A 19284-nucleotide genomic window follows, 5' to 3' on the forward strand; every position below is an offset into this window, starting at 1 on the left:
TCAGACACATTACTGGGAGTATTATTGCTGTGGAGCTCTGTTATACACTCAGACACATTACTGGGAGTATTATTGCTGTGGAGCTCTGTTATACACTCAAACAAACCTACAATATAAAGCTCCAAGAAGAGAGGGGCATTAGGATAGAAAAGAGGGATAGATGGATTAATGCCCAAAATAGGGACTGTCCCTCCTAAATAGGGACACTTGGGAGATATGCTTCTACCTTTTGCAGTTTTGCTTTTAAACTTACATTTCAGACTCTGTGTGAAATATTGCAGGATAAAGGAAACTCTATACTGTCTAAAGCAGGGCTGCCCAACAGGTAGATCCCCAGATGTTGTGGAACTGCAACTCCCATGATGCTTTGCATGCCTTTAGAATGACAAAGCATCATGGGAGTTGTAGTTCTCCAACATCTGGGGATCTACTTGTTGGGCAGCCCTGCTCTAAAGCATTTAATTTCCCAAATATTTGTATTAAGGAGAAACAAATAAGGGGGGGGGGGGAGTGTAAATTTATATAATTTTAATTATGAAATTTGATTGCAAAAAGACAATTTTTGGACTACAGGAGGAGGCTAACACAACTGGGAGCTAATATTCTGAAAGGAACTGTTTATGCAAAGAGCGTTTATCTTTAGGCATCCATGAGGTAGGAAAAAACCTCTTCCAATCGCCATTTTAAATGAAAAAGGTGTTACAATTATTCCAATTTAGATATGTGTAATGGAGCTTCCTGTACCCCGGTTGGGTACCTCCGCTGACGGATGCTCCTAGTGCTCACCGAGGACTCCGAGCACTCCACCAGACACCATCAGCACTAAAGTCCCCACGTCCAGCGTTATAACTTGGCTGGGAACTCGCCGTCCTCCACCCACCCTGGACCCAAGACCAGGATCCAGCTTCCAGTGGGTGGACCTCTCCTACTCCAGAGAGCGTAGCAGGAACAGCTCTTAAAAGAGCTAGTGATGATAATCCCAGGGGAGTATAGTGATATAGCAATCCCCAGGGAAGATACAGCCTTTTCCCCCACACATGAGATGAGACTCTACATAGGAACTCAACTTTTAATGGAGGCACACTGGCCTTCTATGCAAGTTTTCCAACAAGGGTGACACTCAGGTGGACCTTGTTGGGCACAGGACACAAAGTATGCAAGCCAATAAAAACACTGTCATAAGGAATGCCACATACAGTACACAATCCCTCCCCTCTGCCTGTGATATACTTAAGGCAGATAATGTATTAACTTAATTAACCCCAGACAGAAAAAACACACATTTTTTATAAAATAGCACAAGTACCCCAAAATTCAACATATTCCCTTAAATATTCTGTTTTGTTTAGTAGTCACAGTTCTGGTGCATGCATAACTTATTTTTTTTTGTATAACTTATTAAATCAGCACTATGCTGACACAAATGGAGCAATGGTTTTCCTTAGTAATTTAAATACATGTGGAATGCATTTCACATAATGCACAGTTAACGTTTAGTTTGCAGTGGTTATGGTGCCAGGAGTACCCTAGCCCAGTTCCCTGGTTATAGGTCAAACAGTCTAGCAATAGTTTTTTTCTCTAACCTGGTTCTCCACCAGATTCCGAAGCTCCCTGGTGATCCAGCGAAGCCACCACCATTCATTATTATTATTATTTTATTATTTATATAGCGCTAGCAAAATTCCGTAGCTCTGTACAGTGGGTGGACTAATAGACATGTAATTGTAACCAGACAAATGGACGCCCAGGAACAGAGGGGTTGAGGGCCCTGCTCAATGAGCTTACATGCTGGAGGAAGTGGGGTAAAGTGACACAAGGGGTATAAGTAGGGGTAATGAAATAGGTTGCTAGAAAAGTATTCACTGGGAACTTAGTAGGTTTTTTGACAGTTGCAGGAGAGGAGTCATGGGGGGGGAGGAGGGTAAATGAAAATCTGCTAACAGTATAGATTATTTTGAACGAGTGGAGACTGGGTGAAATTCTAATGGAGAAGGGAATAGAGTTTCACAGGAAAGGTGCAACCTTGGAGAAGTGGAGACTGGGTGAAAGTCTAACAGAGAAGGGAAGGGAGTTCCACAGAAAAGGTGCAGCCCTGGAATATTCATCGGATGAAAGTGTCAGCTGACCACTGAAATGAAACGAAAGTTGCATGGAAGTGACATTGGCCAACCTGGAACTCCACGATGGCTGATGACAACATTATGGAGTTGCCCAAGGTGGAATTACACCTCGGCAGCAGAGGGGATAAACTCTGAAAAACTGTATATGCAGACTCCAGGCACCACGACCACTTCAAATAACTTAAATGGTGATGGTACTTGGAGTAATTAATAAATTCTTTCAGTCGGCAGAGAAGGAGGTCACATTTTATAATGTAACTGATAAGTATTTATTTTACCACAATTCCATTCAAACTTGTACATGTCCTTATACTGCGTTTACATTAATACCGGTAATCCAGGCAGACTGTGAAATGTCATTGTACGACGATGTAGTAAAAATAAAATGTTTAACAATGTTCTCAGCTCTTGGATTTTCAAATAATATATTTAGTTGGCAGAAATATGGACCTAAGCCAAGATGTAAGCAAAATCTCTCGTGGAATTTCTAGCAATACAAAGTCTGCAGCCTCGACTGAAGTTATCAGATCTGCAGCTGGGAGGAGTAAGCAAATTAACTTCACATAACTGCAACCCAACAATCACCCAGACATGCCTCGAACCTTCTTCCTGCAGCAACGCACACTTCGAACACACCGTTGTGTTATTTAGAGATAAGCCTGGGAACTTTGCTGTTCAACAGAATGAGTCAATGAAAGACGTATGCTTCACATAAGTCCAACTCAGAAAGAAAAAGGTGTTACACACAGATAGTTTGAGCAACGTGATTCTTCTGTTGGTGCTCTGCTCGTCCAGCAAGCTGTGAACAAACGATTAACGGAAACAACAAAACAGAACGACACGAAAAAACAAACAGCTGTTAAGATAAAATTGCTCTGCATTGCCAATTTATTGTCAACCATACAGTCAAGCCAGTTATGTACATCTACTCAACATAAACCTAACGAAGAATGGAAGACTTCTTTCAGACAGCTTTCACGACCAGCAATTCGAATCTCAGTGTGCAATGCTTAGTGAACAAAGAATTCACTTTCCGTTTCTTGTCTTCGGTCTACCTCATTGTCTTTATCATTGGGCTACTTGGCAATGGTTTTGGATTGTGGAATTTGGCCGTCAATTGGAAGAAGTGGACGTCTTTAAACGTGTTTGTGCTTAATCTTGGCATTGCGGATCTACTCTATGTTGCCACCCTCCCTTTCTTTGTCTCCTACTACCTCAACAAAGAACAGTGGGTGTTTGGCTACAGTTTTTGCCGTCTTGCACGTTGCCTCTTCCATGTCAACATGTACGCAAGTATAAGCTTCCTCACCTGCATAAGCGTCCAACGTTATTTGGGTATTGTACATCCGATGAAAATGATGGGACGCTTCCAGAATCTACGTCACTCTTTTTATATCAGCATCTTGATCTGGATTTGGGTAATAATTCAGATTTTACCAAACCTTCACTTTACAAATGCACTTAAAAATAATACCTTCTGCTACGATTCTACTACGAACAAATTTTTACCTATTTATACACCCTACTCGTTAATTATAACATTTACTGGGTTCTTAATCCCTTTTATTATCATAGTGATATGCTACATTCGCGTTCTCTCGGTCTTGAAGAAAAACACGAACGTGGACCCCAACTTGAAGCAAAGAAGTATCAAACTTGTCTTCATTGTTTTGACATTATTTTTTCTCTGCTTTTTCCCTTACTATACTTTCCGCAATCTCAATTTGTTAGCCAGAGTCTGGCAGTTGCAAGGAACTTGTACTCAGACCCTGCGAAACGTCTATGTTTCATACCAGGTGACCAGAGGGTTGGCGAGTTTAAACAGTGCCATTAACCCCTTAGTTTACTTAGTGACCAACGAGAACTTTGTTTCCAAATTCCGAAGATTAAGAAGGAGAGCATGGCACAAGTTTGTCAACTTGGGAAGAAGTCAAGGGCTTCCAGAGAGTAAAACATTAAATGAAAATGTAAACAATACACTCGAGGAAGCATGTGAACAATTATAACGTGCTCGCATTATTTATCTTTTTGTTTGTCCTGTTTTTTTGTTTTTGTTTTGTTTTGTTTTTCATTTGCTTAGTTTTTTTTTTCTTTTTATATCACATCACTTTTTTGGGATGTTTAAGTGACAATTCAACTGATTTTTTTGTTGAAGAAATGAAGACTGTGAGCTAAAACATTGTTACAATATATATATATATATATATTCCTTGCAGTATTAATTTAGTAGGAATTCGGGTTAGCTGTGATAAATGTACTTCAGAATTGTTTTATCTCGAAAAGATGTATTTACTGCCGTAATGCAAGACGGTTTTATTTATAAATACAAAATACATACACACAAATGCTTGTGATTCAGTCAATACATTATGTGTGTGCGTTTGTCTGTATGTATGTATGTATGTATGTATGTGTGCACGGTCTGTCTGTCTGTCTATATTTCTATGTATGTGCTCATTCTTGTGAGATTTTGTTTTACCATCAAGTTTAACCATAACGAGGATTCTATAAACAACACAAGTTAAGCAGCTTTGTCCAATGTACTGTGTGTGTTTATGTGTAAAACATTTAGAGAATTTGTACCAGAAATCAGTGCATCAGCTAGTCATTCAAGAATTTCGTTGCAAAGTAAAATGATAAACAAAGGTTATGCATTTCTTAGGTCAGTTTATTGCATTAAAATAATATAATATAGGCGTAATATATGATACCTCAGGCACACCCATAGAACACCAGCTGTATAAAGAGAGATATGCAGTTGCACCCATATACAGAGATATGCAAATGCCTTCATGAAAAATGAGTGATATACAGAGAAATATGAAGGCGCATACATAGAAAAAAAGCTGCGTACAGAAAGATAAGCAGGTTTAACATATTGAAAACCAGCTTCTAATTCTTGTGTATACACCCCATTAAGGGGTCTTTATACATACCATAGAATGCAATTGTAAAATGTAACTGAATGGATCGTGATGTTAGAACAAGTAGCTATAACCCACATTGAAGGTGGCACACTGGCAATCAGTGTTACCATGTCACATTTAAAAGGTTATAAACTGTACAGCGCCACGGAGTCTGATGGCGCTATAAAAATAATAAAATAATAATAATAATAAACTGAAAACAAATGGTTTATATATTAACTATCTTTAAAAGGGGGAGCTGTCACAATCAAGACTTTTTAATATTATGTTGACTAGGTTTGAAACAATAAAATTAAACGTAGGAATCCACATTTCTTCATCCTGTAACTGGACGCCTCCATCTTAGCTCCTGTTAGTCATTGTTCTAAGCTCTGCCCTTTGCACCTGACACTCGGCATAGAGAAATCTCACAGCGAGGAGGTGAAAAGAAACAACGTTTCTATCTTTCTTTCCACAAATGTAAATATGAATGGAGTATCTCAAAAATAGCTTGATGCAAGATTTTCAATATTTTATTCAATACTGTAAAGTCCAAAGGAATGACAAGATATATGTTTTTTTTTTTGTTTTGTTTTTTTAACCTTAACTGGAAATTGTGGAGAATTGACAAGGAAATTGCAAAGTAGGCCAAAAGAGGAAAATTGGAGAATTCCTTTATCCAGTTTCTACAATTCCCAGTAAAGTGAATAAAGCCATATGTTCCCGAATATGATATTATTCTTATGAAACAGCAAGACTGGAGGCTTTATTGTCTGTTTACTAAACTGTGAGATTTTACAAGGGAATGTAAAATTTAGGGTGCGTTAGTTACCTAAGACCAGGTAAGGGCAGAATTTTAAATAACTATTTTTCCTCAATATATATTAGCGGGGAACTTTGGAAAGAGATATGCACATGATTTCTGCAAAAAAACACTTGCAGAAAAAATGTGATTGGATGACTCAAGACAAGGTGCTGAAGCAACTAAAGAAAGTTAATATAAACAATGCTCCGGGGCCTGACGATATTCACCCATGAGTACTTAAGGACCTTAATGTGGAAATAAGCGAACCTCTGTTTTTAATCTTTAGGATTCTTTTCTTTGAGGAATTGTACCAGAGGATTGGATTAAGGTAGATGTGGTTCCAATATTAAAAAATGGTTCAAAAAGTTTTGCCTGAAAATGATAGGTCTGTGAGATTAACGTCTGTGGCTGGGAAAGTATTTGAAGGCTTATTAAGGGATAATATTTATGAATTCATTGGGAAGAATATTGTTATTAACAAAATTCAGCATGATTTTATGAAACACATCATCAGGTCATGTCAAACTAACTTAATTGCATTCTACAAACAAGGAAATAGAGGTATAGATCAGGGTGTTGCATCAAATGTGATCCTCTTGGATTTTGCTAAGGCGTTTGATACGGTTCCACACAAAAGGTTCGTGTTCAAACTAAAAGAAATTGGTCTAGAAGAAAATTCTTGCTCTTGTGTAGAACATTGGCTTAGAGATAGTACAGAGAGTTGTCATTAATGGCACATTTTCAATCTGGACAAAAGTGGTAAGTGTTGTCCCTCAGGGTCCTGTTCTGGGACCCCTTCTATTTAACATATATATAAATGATCTTGAGATAGGCATTGAAAGTTATGTTTCAGTATTTGCAGATGACACAAACCTCTGTAAAGTAATACAATGTGAGCAGGATATTACATCACTGCAGAGGGATTTAGATAGATTGGGGGACTGGGCACTCAAATGGCAGATGAGATTTAATGTAGAAAAATGAAAAGTTATACACGTTGTGAAAAAGAAAGCACAAGCAACTTACATCTAAAAACGGTAGTAAATCAGGGCTAAAAACACTCAAGAAGTATTTGGGAATTGTTTTAGACAACAAACAAGGCAACAATATGCAATGCCCACGCACTCAGGGGCCCGGTCAGCGCTGTTGCCGAGTAATATTGCGACTGGGCCCCTTTTAAAAAAAATTAAAAAATGTACGCAGCCACAGCATGTGCTGCTGGGAGGAAGTGGTCACTTCCTCCAAGCTCACTCCGCGCGGGAGGAGAGACAGCCAGGCAGTGAGGGAGAGCCGCGCCGACTCCTATCATCCCCAGCCACCCTCCTGCAAAAAAAGGTAAGAAACAGGAGGGTGGCTGAAAAAATAGCTGTGTGTGTGTGTCTGTATGTATGTATGTATATATGTATGTCATTATGTATGTCTGTATGTATGTATGCCAGTATGTCATTATGAACGTATGTCTGTGTGTATGTGTGTATGGATGTCAGTATGCATGTATGTCAGTATGTATGTATGTCTGTATGCCATTATGAATGTATGTCTGTGTATGTATATATGTATGTGTGTATGGATGTCAGTGTCTGTATGTCTATATGAATGTATGTATGTATGTCTGTCTGTCTGTCAGTATGTCTGTATGTATGTATAAATGTATGTATGCCAGTATGAATGTATGTATGTTTGTATGTCATTATGAATGTATGTCTCTGTGTATGTATGTATGTATGTGTGTATGTATGTATGTATGTGTCTGTATGTCCTCATGCATGTGTCTGTATGTATGTTAGTATGTGTCTGTCTGTCACTATGTATGCCCGTGTGTCTGTAAATGTGTGTATGCCTCAGTATGTGTGTGTCAGTATGTATGCCTATATGCATGTATGTCTGTTTCAGTATGTGTGTCTGTTAGTATGTATCTGTGTTTGTGTATCTGTGTCCTTTTGTATCATTGTGTGTGTGTCTGTGTGTGTATTCCTGTGGGCGGGATTTGGAGGCGGACCCTGTGGGCAGGATTGGAGGCGGGCCCCAGGGGGCCCAGACCCTGAGCTGAGTTAGGGGCCCCAAAATTTCTGGTGGCGGCCCTGCACACACACACACTACATTCACACACACTGCATTCACTATACAAACACTACATCCACTACACACACTTTGCATTCACTATACACACCACATCTAATACACACAAACACTACATCCACTATACAAATACACTCTCTGCATTCGCTATGCACACATTTCACAAACACACACTCTGCATGCACTATACACACTGCATCTAATACACACAATACATTCCTTTGGTTCCAATAAATATACTATATAACTTTATTCTGTGTATGTATTTAAATGTTACAGTTGGAATTGAGTTTTTTAAATCATGAAAGTCCTTAGGCTGATGCAGAGATGACACTACACCAAGCATGTCAAACATGCGGCCCACAGTGAATATATTTGCGACCCACCTGCCCTGGGGCCACTTTCAGCTGTGGCTGCGACCAGCCACAAGACAGGAAAAACATTTCCTGATTCTTACTCTCCCGGCCACAAGAGGGCAGAGTGGCTGTGTGTCTGCGGTGCAGAGAAACCACTCCCCCTTCCCTCCTGCTCGCAGTGTCAGTCACTCCCCCTTCCCTCCTGCTCGCAGTGCCAGCCACTCCCCCTTCCCTCCTGCTCGCAGTGTCAGCCACTCCCCCTTCCCTCCTGCTCGCAGTGCCAGCCACTCCCCCTTCCCTCCTGCTCGCAGTGCCAGCCACTCCCCCTTCCCTCCTGCTCGCAGTGCCAGCCACTCCCCCTTCCCTCCTGCTCGCAGTGCCAGCCACTCCCCCTTCCCTCCTGCTCGCATTGGCAACCACTCCCCCTTCCCTCCTGCTCGCAGTGCCAGCCACTCCCCCTTCCCTCCTGCTCGCAGTGCCAGCCACTCCCCCTTCCCTCCTGCTCGCAGTGTCAGCCACTCCCCCTTCCCTCCTGCTCGCATTGCCACCCACTCCCCTGTCCCTCCTGCTCGCAGTGCCAGCCACTCCCCCTTCCCTCGTGCTCGCAGTGTCAGCCACTCCCCCTTCCCTCCTGCTCGCAGTGCCAGCCACTCCCCCTTCCCTCCTGCTCGCAGTGCCAGCCACTCCCCCTTCCCTCCTGCTCGCAGTGCAAGCCACTCCCCCTTCCCTCCTGCTCGCAGTGCCAGCCACTCCCCCTTCCCTCCTGCTCGCAGTGCCAGCCACTCCCCCTTCCCTCCTGCTCGCAGTGCCAGCCACTCCCCCTTCCCTCCTGCTCGCATTGCCACCCACTCCCCCTTCCCTCCTGCTCGCAGTGCCAGCCCCTCCCCTGTCCCTCCTGCTCGCAGTGCCAGCCACTCCCTGTCCCTCCTGCTCGCAGTGCCAGCCACTCCCCCTTCCTTCCTGCTCGCAGTGCCAGCCACTTCCCCTTCCCTCCTGCTCGCAGTGCCAGACACTTCCCCTTCCCTCCTGCTCGCAGTACCATTAGCCTCCTATATAAACACTTATGTGCCAGGCATTTTATTCTGTTACTTTTATCTACTTGAAGAAGCCTTGCAAGGCGAAACGCGTTGTAGATTTTTGTTATATTATTTTATCTGTATCCAATAAAGGTTTTTTTCCAATAATCCCTTTTTTTGCCTGGCATCCTGATTTACCATCCCAAAGAGGATAAAAGAATCCTGAGGTGGGGATAATACCACTGACGCTCTGTACAATAGTCGGTCTACTCAAAAGAATATGAGTACATTCTTATACTGTATATCATTCTTTGGTTTTAAAGCAGCAACCAAACGCTCCTCAAAACACAATACTACAATAAGCGTAGAGTGCTCTCTTGAATCGGAGGCTTCGAAAATGGAGGATGCCTTGCAATGTGCCAATGTCTGTTGGCACAATGCTTTAGTCTTACTGAGCAAAGTAAATTTCCAGTGTTAAAATATAGTTACCAGATAAGACGACTTTATTTTACAGTCAGTGATATTATAGTTAGACTGTGTTAGTTTTGTTTCTTTTTATCAGTGAAACTTTTACTTTAGAGATATACAGGAGCTACTGATGAAAGAAGCCTTTATAAAAATCCTTTATAAAAAAAATTAACAAATATGGAGATATGAAGCACTAGCCCATTATTAAGATGCGTGTAGTAGAATTGCTCATGGACCTTCAAAGTTTTTTAAACAAGCATAAATATAACATTTTACAAAACTAGCAATTAATAAAATTTTTAATCAACCCCAAAAATGTATGGGTCTATGTAAACGATTAAACTGTAGATAAATGATATGATGACATCCCAGATGACCCTTTCAAACCTTTTCTTCAGAAGATAATTCGATTTTGAAACTCATTGTGGTTTATGGATCATACACGTTTTGTATATTTCATCAGAGGTCTCTGAAAAATGCAATGTAAGAAGGTGGAACAAACTTCATCCAACTCCCAGCCGAAAAGCTTACGAACTGTTGCCGTATTGAAACACACTCTCAGAGTTATTCACTGAATTTTCCTCTTTAAAAAGCACAGAATATTTTGTTGTTGTTTTGATAGTTTATTAGACTGCAGCTTCTCTATAGTCTCAGATGCAGACCTAAAACCCTCTAAAACCCACAGTTCACAATTGAGGAAAGAAAAGAAGAGAAGGTTGCGCCATAAAAAAAATGAACAAAATACAGCAAGTATAAAATAATAATAAAATATATATATAAAAAAAAAGATACCAATTAAAAGTATATGGTCCAAATACAGTAGTGTACAAGTCCAATAAGTAAAAAGATTTTGGAAGGGAACAGCCAAAATTCTTGATGGAAGAGTGCTTGTAATTCCAGGAGTGTATGGAAAACATAAAGAGAGAAACTCCAATGGTACAATCCATTAAAAATCTAGCATGAAAGAGTATGAAAACTCTTTTCTACTCACATTTACCAGAGCTATATCCAGGTCTGGTGTGTATAGTGTGACGTGGAATGATCCCCACTTCTGGGATATATGCAGTAAATAAATTCTTCAGGTATTCTTACAGTTGGTAGGAATTCAGACCGAGAAGATAAGAGAGGCAACAATATAGTGCTCACTGTAGCTTTAAAACCAAAATGTGATATACAGTATAAGAAATGTACTCACATTCTTTTGAGCAGACTGACTGCTCAATGTTCGGAGCGTCGGTGCTATTATCCACCCCTTAGGAATCTTTTATCCTCTTTGGGATGTTAAATCAGGATGCCAGGCAAAAAAAAAGTGAATATTGGAAAAAAACAAACTTTATTGGATACAGCTAAAATAATATAATAAAAATCTACGATGCGTTTCACCTTGCAAGGCTTCTTCAAGTAGTTAAAAGTAACAGAATAAAAGGCCTGGCCCATGAGAGTTTATATAGGAGGCTAATTGCTCTTTAGCTGGTTGAATTTGGCGCCATAATGGCGTCACAGTCAGTGATATTATAGTTATATCACAGGATTAGAGTTCACAGCCATAGAAAAAGTTAATGTCCATTGGAGAGGAGGCAGTATCGATAAGTTACTTGATCAGACAGAAGCAAGGTGGATTTTTGAGCTAGATACCCTAGCCCCCAAAGGACTCAATATAGATTTTGAATTAAATGCATTTTTATCATTTTCTTTTGAATTTATACTAATATGCATCTCAGTCTTTACCTATATCTTCTCCTCATTCTTTCAATATATTTATATAGACTTGCCTGTATATATTTCACTATTCAGTCCCATATATCTCTGGACCAATCCCCATATTCCTCTAGTTTTAATTAGCAGACATTCTTCCTGTTTCTCGTTGTTAAGGTTTCTCCTCCGTTTTTTCCTTATTTTTTTATTTTTTTTATTTTTTATTTTTATTTTTTTTCATTTATTTTTTTATTCACATATTTTCTGTTACCCATCAGGGTACTGTATGTCAGTATTTAAGTCTACCTTTAGGCACTATGCTTTAGGTATATACAAAGGTAGCACACTTTTCTTACACTACTCACGTTCATAAGGTTTAGGGATCCACATATTCATCGCCAACACGGACTTATCCCAGTAACACATATAAATATATCCACTACCAGCAATTTATTCTGTTTCATTTATCTTTCCAGTATACTGTATATCATAGTATTAATCTATCTAAATTTATACATTTTTCTCTCCCACACACTATATACGAACATAGATTAGTTCATAGATTTTAAGAACGTCACATCATGTTTACACATGAATATTTTACGCAACTTTGCTCTGTTTCTTAGCAATTTTGCTTTCTTTTTTTCTCTTTATCTTCTTCTCTATAACATTGTAATTATTATGCCTGCTAAATGAAATTTACCATTAATGATTTTAACCGGATTTTATCTTCAATCATTTTTTGAATTTTACAGATTGCGTATATCTGCCTACCTATTTTGCATATATTTGCATATATCTGCCTGTACTTTGGTCTATTAAATGCTCTTTTAATTTATATCGGTTTTATATTTATGGAATCATATTCTGTATGTAAGAATTGGTATCATTATTCTCTGTATTTATGTATCTCTGTTTTTATCTTTTTATTTATTTTATTGTAATTTGTATTATTATTATTATTTATATCGATTTCTATTTTTTTTATTCTGCAATTCATCTATTATTGTATTTATTGTTCATATACAATGTTATTGTATTTACACACAACGTATAATATGCAAAATGCTTTTATCTGATGTTTTATTAGTTGCATAAAAAGTCACATTAATCAATTAGTAGGACATGTATATAAAGCACTACCGAAGCAATGGTTCTCCATCCGTCTCTGAAGAAGTAGGGGTTCACCTACGAAACGCGTAAGACTATTGGACACACATCAGGATACAGACCCAGCAGCCGTACATCATTTAAAGCCAGTACTCCTACAGGACCTGTCATTTTTTTCTTTGCTGAATCGGAGCCGCCTACATCACACGCTCCTCCGGAGTGAGGCTCCCGCAGGGACGCATGCTGTATGAACACGCTGTCCTCACTGGCGGTGTGATCACAAGCGGCAAGAAATGTAATCTACATCCATCCGAGTACAATCCGAAGGTCTCTGAATAATTCTGACTTCAATATTGACTGGTAACATCTGTATGAATTTCTCCTGATGCATATTTTTTAACCATACCTATTTATTCATATATTTTATTCTTTGTCCAATAAACTGTTTTTTTTTTTATTCCCATCCAGTTTCAGAACCATTGCTTTTTAGTACTGCTGTTACATTGTAACAATTTTTAGCTTACAGTTCCACATACTGTATCGCTATTATATTCCCATTGTGTACTTTTTCCATCTGTATCTTTTTAAGACCCGGAGTATACTATTTAGTACAAGTGCCAGCCATTCTGTTTCATAGCAGTAATAGAGGCACCTGCACTGCACAGTTTTGCTTCAGACACAAACTTATCCTTTTTTTTTTTTCATCCATTCACTTATTCATTTATTCATTCATTTTATGTATTATATGTCTATAAGATACCGATTTCTTATCCAGATATATCCCATTTATGCTTTTTAAGAATATCTATCTATTTATCTTGCTTTTAACTTTTATAAACATCAGTTCCCTCTTAAAGGCACAGTACCATTGCACACCTACTCACTTTCATATCCAGATATTCACCCTATCTCAGCCATATTCTAGGCCAGCTCCTGGCATCTATAAACATTTAGCAAAAAACATTTAAGTACATGAAAATAATCAGAAAAAAAAGCCTTGGTTATAATGAGTACAAAAACCACAGCCAGATGAAAAATACATATAACATAATAACATCACTTTTTCCTCGATGTGCTCTTTTAGATTTAAGATTAAGTGAAAGTTTAGTTCAACAGAAAGTGATGCATTGATTTTTATCAATAACTTTAAATATGAGTCTAATATAATTTAAAACATAACATATTTTCCTGATCATTATTCATGGCAGCATTTACTCATGGGTTACCTCCCCTCACAGCAGAAAGGACAGAAAATAGAACTCTGAAACTGGTATAAATAGATCCTCCCCCTCCTCATCAGGCTGTCTTTTTTCCTGTCCTCCAGACCATTCTACCAGTATACTATTTCAGGTAAACTTTGCTACCAGAACAATAAAGGAAATCCCTGAACATTAGGGATGTGCATGGTCAAAAAATTTGGTTCGGCATTCCGAAATTCGGGACATCTGCAAATCAGCACTTTGGTTCGGTTCGGTTCGGTACTTCCGAAATTCGGGAATTCGGCACTTCAAAAATTCGGGAATTCGGCCCTTACGGGACTTTGGCACTTTGGGAATTCGAGACTTCCGCAATTCCCTAACCCTACCCCTAACCCTACCTCTACCTCTAACCTTACCCCTAACCCTACCCCTAACCCTACAAGGGTTAAAGTTAGGGTTAGGGTTAGATTCCTGTCATCTTTCACTTAATTTTACCTCATTCCCTGTTTTGCCACTATTCAGAAATCCGAAGCAATTCAGCACTTCCAAAACTCGGCACTTCGGCAATTTGGTTCGGTTTGGAACTTCCGAAATTTGGCACTTCGGCAATTCAGTTCTGTTCGGCACTTCCAAAATTCGTCACTTCGGAAATTCAGCACTTCGGCAATTCGGAAATTTGGAAGCATCCGAATGTCCGAATTGACAAAATTCATCCAAATTTAAATTTGGACCAAAACGAATTGCACATGTCTACTGAACATGAAGTTCCATTATGGACCTCTGTTCTGATTTTCATGGGGATTCTTCTAGGTGTCCTTATATCTGGAATTTTAAACCAAGTGTGGCTTTAAGCTGTTGAGTCATCCTGCATAATATAATATCCTAGCTTGTTTGTGACAAACATTTGGCTGATATGTTTTACATGGTCTCTGTAAACAATACACAAGATCCAGCGCACTCTCCTATCTACTAAACAGCAACTTCAATGTTGACAGATTTTATTAGTTTTTTTTAAAGTTTTTTCTAAAAACACCTAATCTAGGCAAAAAATAATGGGGATTTAGTTACATTACATGATCATACATTGCATAAGCCTGCCACAATGTCAATTTTATTAAATTACATTTAAAGCCTCCTGTCATTTAATAAAATTTAAGTTTATGCTAGCTTTAGTGTACTAATAATCTTAATTTTAATAATGACAGGAGGTGAGTATTTCACCCACCCCCCCTATTGAATTTCCCTCCCACTCAGGTGGGTTCGCGTCACCAGGTAGGTGATGTATGTTATCAATATGGTACTGGTCGTTTTCTTGTGACTATGTAATTGACTCTATTCACTCTGGATGTAAAGTTGGGGTTGTTTTACATATATAGTTGATATATGTTTAGATATTCTATATTCGGTAGATATATTATGGTACGTAGGTTAAATTTTATAGATCACGATAGATTGTGATAGTACCGAATTATTGCGCACCTTTTATGTGATGGTTACTCATATTGTTCAGGTTTACATTTCATATCACTAAAACACTCTCGGTCTCTTTCAGCTTAAAAGACACAAAGAGATCTTCTACATCAAGCGTACAAGTATATTTGTTGTTCCCAGTTTTTAAGGAATCCAACCGTTTTTCATTGTTCCTGGAATTTGAACTGTCTTCGTTATTCTGTATGGTTCTTCAGTTTATCGTGTGACTTGTGATGTCGCCGTTATCAAGAGGAAGTGACACAGTGGAAGGCGTATCTTATACTCTCTGCCTGTCTCTGATTGGTTACTTTTTTTCTCTATATGTCCTTTCTGCTATGGAGTCGTAAAGGAAGATTATGCAAAATACTCACCTCCTGTCATTATTAAAATTAAGATTATTAGTACACTATAGCTAGCATAATCTTCAATTTTCCTTAATATATTGTTGTGTGCGATAGTACAGTTTATTATGCAATGTAACAGAAAGTTGTCCATTAATATTTGTTTTAAATTTCCCAATAATTATGGAAAACAAATGATGTGTATATATAGATCTGTACATCCAAAGCTAATGACAGAAATATTTAGAATATTGAATTTTCCAAGGGGAATCTAAAAAAAACTGAAACAAAAATCACTCTTTTAATTTTCTAGAAGATTAATACATATCTCTGCAAATTGGGGGTGGAGTGGGCAGGCCTGCCAATGAGGCCATTTGAGTAACTGGGAATGCAGAAAGTGAAGTGACATTACAGCACTCCTGGTTGACTATAAGTCTTACAGGCAAGCCCCACTGCAAGAGCGTCTTAAGATGGCAGGTATTTGAGACACTCGCTCTCTTTTTCGTGACATCACGTCAGTCCGTTCCTACACATTCTAGCCAGCGCTAGGGAATTTCCATAGCAACCACAGTGCTTGCGCTGTGGTTGCTATGTGTGGACAGCAGAGTAACCTCCTGTGGGAGAGAAAACTATTTTCAAGTGGGTTTCTCTCCTAATTTATACATTCGCTAGCAAAACTGCAACCATAATGTATAGCTAAAATCTTTATCTCAGTCTAATGAACATTAATTGTTTGGGGCATGACAAGTCCCCTTTAAGGCATCTAGATGCCCTGAGCCATTTTATTTTAATAATTGAAGTGCACCATTCTCACGTTAAATATTTCCTTTCATGTTGTTTGATATATATTTTTGCAGTTGGAATGGAGTCTGGATGTTCTCATTGCATAAACTCTGTAAACTGAATACTTTTTCAAGAGCCGTTTGGTTATCCTTGTATATATTATCTCACAGGTTGTTTTCCAAAACACTAACTCTTCCACACCTAGACACAAATCATATAATACTGGAGATATGTTAAAGGGATATTTAAGGGTTCTACATGGACTTGTATAGAAAAATCAGTGAGTACTTTTAGTCTGTAGATCATAAAATATTCCATATGTTAAGTATTGTATGCTCATCCCAACCATATTGTGCAATGTTTTACATATACACACAGCACGTACATTATATATATTTTGCAGGTTTCTCAGTTAAAATACAGGAGGGGGGGGGGGGATGGGGGGACGGCAGGATGCTAGTGATACAAATTGTTATGTTGCTTGTTGCGAGCCTTTAACCCCTTAAGGACCAAACTTCTGGAATAAAATGGAATCATGACGTGTCAGACATGCCATGTGTCCTTAAGGGGTTAATTTGTTTTCAGATTTTTAATTTTATCATCTTCTCGCCCTGAATATATTCATACCACTCCGCCATATTCTACATCAAATTTTGGAGGTAAAACCACAGTCGATTTCCTTAACAAATCAGTCAATTTCCTACTATGCAAATTCAGCAGGAAAGTGAGGAATTCTGGAGCAGCCTGTGAAGTTTTTTCATGAATGAAATGACAATTCCGTTCAATGTCTGATTTGTTTGCAGTTTGTTAGTTCCTTGGAATTAATTCCCTACATTTCACTGCGCTAGCTGAGAGACCGTTATATTTCACAAGAACGTACGTTGGTGTCTTACGGACTTTGCACACAACAAGGTACTCACATCATTGCAAAAGTTTTCTAAGTATTCAGTTAACTCTTTCAAGTCTAGTGGCATACTGGATATGTCGTGAAAACGAGCGAGCTGTCTTATAATGGTTTTGAAAGACACAGCACGCATTACTATTTTTTTTAACTCTAAGCTCTTAATGTAGCGTTGTTAAATTTTGAAGGTTACCCCTGCGGTGACAAGTCCGTAGCATGGTGCGTATGAAGGGTGAACGGGAGTAGCCTATATTCTTATCCAAAACACTCTCTTCTCTGCACTCTTGCTGGGTTATTTACTAAGGTGAGAATTGTCTGGAGTTTAAAAGAGATTTCAAAGTACATTTTTAAATTTAACACCAAAATTGCCCAACTGGAAAAAATTCTCCAAGTCATCAAGCTCGGTTACTTTGGCTTTTAAATTTGAAATACATTTTGAATTCACTAGCCATTTACATTAACTCAGAATCCTGTTGGTCCTCAGCTAGTGTCAGGCGAAGCTTTTACTAACCATGCCGTACCCTTGAGCATGCGCAGATCTTCAATGATCTCGTTGTATATTTACAAAGCATTTCTACAGCCGTATACTGTGCAATACACAAAACTGTACCTTCTCATCAACCGGAATGAGTGACGGCTGATATTAAATGGCAAGACGTGGAATATCATCGAAAATTATCCTTTTCTCATATTTTGCATTTTTGATGAGTATATAATATATCACCACGTAGTCTGTACTTTATTTATATGTTTTAATTGTGTTGGAATTTCCCTATCATAACGTATACCGTACATTTGTATAGCTTGCTGAAAGGGAATTTTGTAATAATCAATTAGTGCGGGTGAAAAGTCCACTTTTAGTAAGTGGGTGTTTTTTGTAGTGGGATAATAAAGAGTGCTGTAGAAGTGTAGAAAGCACATAGGACACCCAGATATCTCCTGCGTTTTCTGCTACGCTTGTTTCTTGGAGATCTGGAATTTTGGTTCTGGACTACCCTACGTGTGGATGGAACCAGTCTGATTTGCTAGTGCTTAAATCCCACAATCAATATAAACCTCCTTTATCAACAGAGATGTCAGCTGTACCTCTGTGAGATGCATGAATAATCAGTTGACCCGGTAACAAAACAAATTTTAAACATTAAATGGAAATGCAAAAAAGGATGTTATCTAAATACCCCACTAAGCTCAAGATTCTAGTATTTTAGAGATAAAGGGTAAGTTTTGGGGTAGTCCTTAGCTCTAAGACGTTGTACTCCTAATCCTATGCCTCCCTACATTTATAGAATGGGGTACCCAGCACATTCTTTTAAAACCTCAATTTTTAAATACTTTTTTTTTTAACTCAACCATTCAAAGTCAAGTCTTTTTCAAAGTGATTTCCAAGAAACCTCCGAGAGACCAAGGTGTTTATCTGCCGTTGCTTAATTTCCTGTACGGATAGGACCAAGTTGCATTTTGCTTTCGGTTTGCCTATGTGGGCGGCAAGAATCTAAAATGTGTGTGCTCTAGGCTTCCTGTGTTATGCTTGAGTGAGATAATAGTTCTATTAGGAATACCCCAAAAAATCTAGCAGTTAAAGGGGCAGGTCATAGAAATAGTTATGGTTCTGTAAGTCTAAGGGTGACATTTTTATTCCCCAACTCATTTTACAGTAATTTGATTTAAAAAAACAAAAACAGGCCGGGCGGAGCCTAACCGCTGAGACGAACGGACGCACACTGCTGAAGCTCCGAGCGAAAATCGAGTAAAAACCCCTCTAAAAACGGAGTTTATCGCTTCTACGGACAACCACAAAACCAGGGGAACACTCCTAACCTCATGGGACGAAAAAATAAAAAACTAGGGGCGGACAAACCTGCTCCAGGACTGACTATAGGAGACATGTGGCGGCAAGCACGCAGCACGGGAGAATCCAACATGGCGGCCCTCCACGGAGGCTGCTCGGACTTCTACTCGGATGATTACTCTGAAGGCGCAGAGGAGGATTACCTTCCAACACCAGCCCCTAAACAGCCAGCGAAACCTAATAACC

General features: G+C 38.9%; 1 protein-coding gene across 1 annotated transcript; it reads left to right on the plus strand.

Moving 5' to 3' along the window:
* Positions 1-2701: 2701 nt before the first annotated feature.
* LOC134565924 (P2Y purinoceptor 1-like) lies at positions 2702-4507 on the plus strand. Its single transcript, XM_063425613.1, has one exon. It carries the CDS (start codon positions 3071-3073, stop codon positions 4124-4126), a length of 1056 nt encoding a protein of 351 aa, XP_063281683.1. The 5' UTR covers positions 2702-3070; the 3' UTR covers positions 4127-4507.
* Positions 4508-19284: the final 14777 nt, after the last annotated feature.

The sequence above is a fragment of the Pelobates fuscus genome, chromosome 6 (assembly GCF_036172605.1).
Source record: "Pelobates fuscus isolate aPelFus1 chromosome 6, aPelFus1.pri, whole genome shotgun sequence".
In the NCBI taxonomy this organism is placed as follows: Eukaryota; Metazoa; Chordata; class Amphibia; order Anura; family Pelobatidae; genus Pelobates; species Pelobates fuscus.

Excerpts from the sequence above, each read along its gene's own strand:
- LOC134565924 (XM_063425613.1), top strand. The coding sequence starts at position 3,071 with ATGGAAGACTTCTTTCAGACAGCTTTCACGACCAGCAATTCGAATCTC.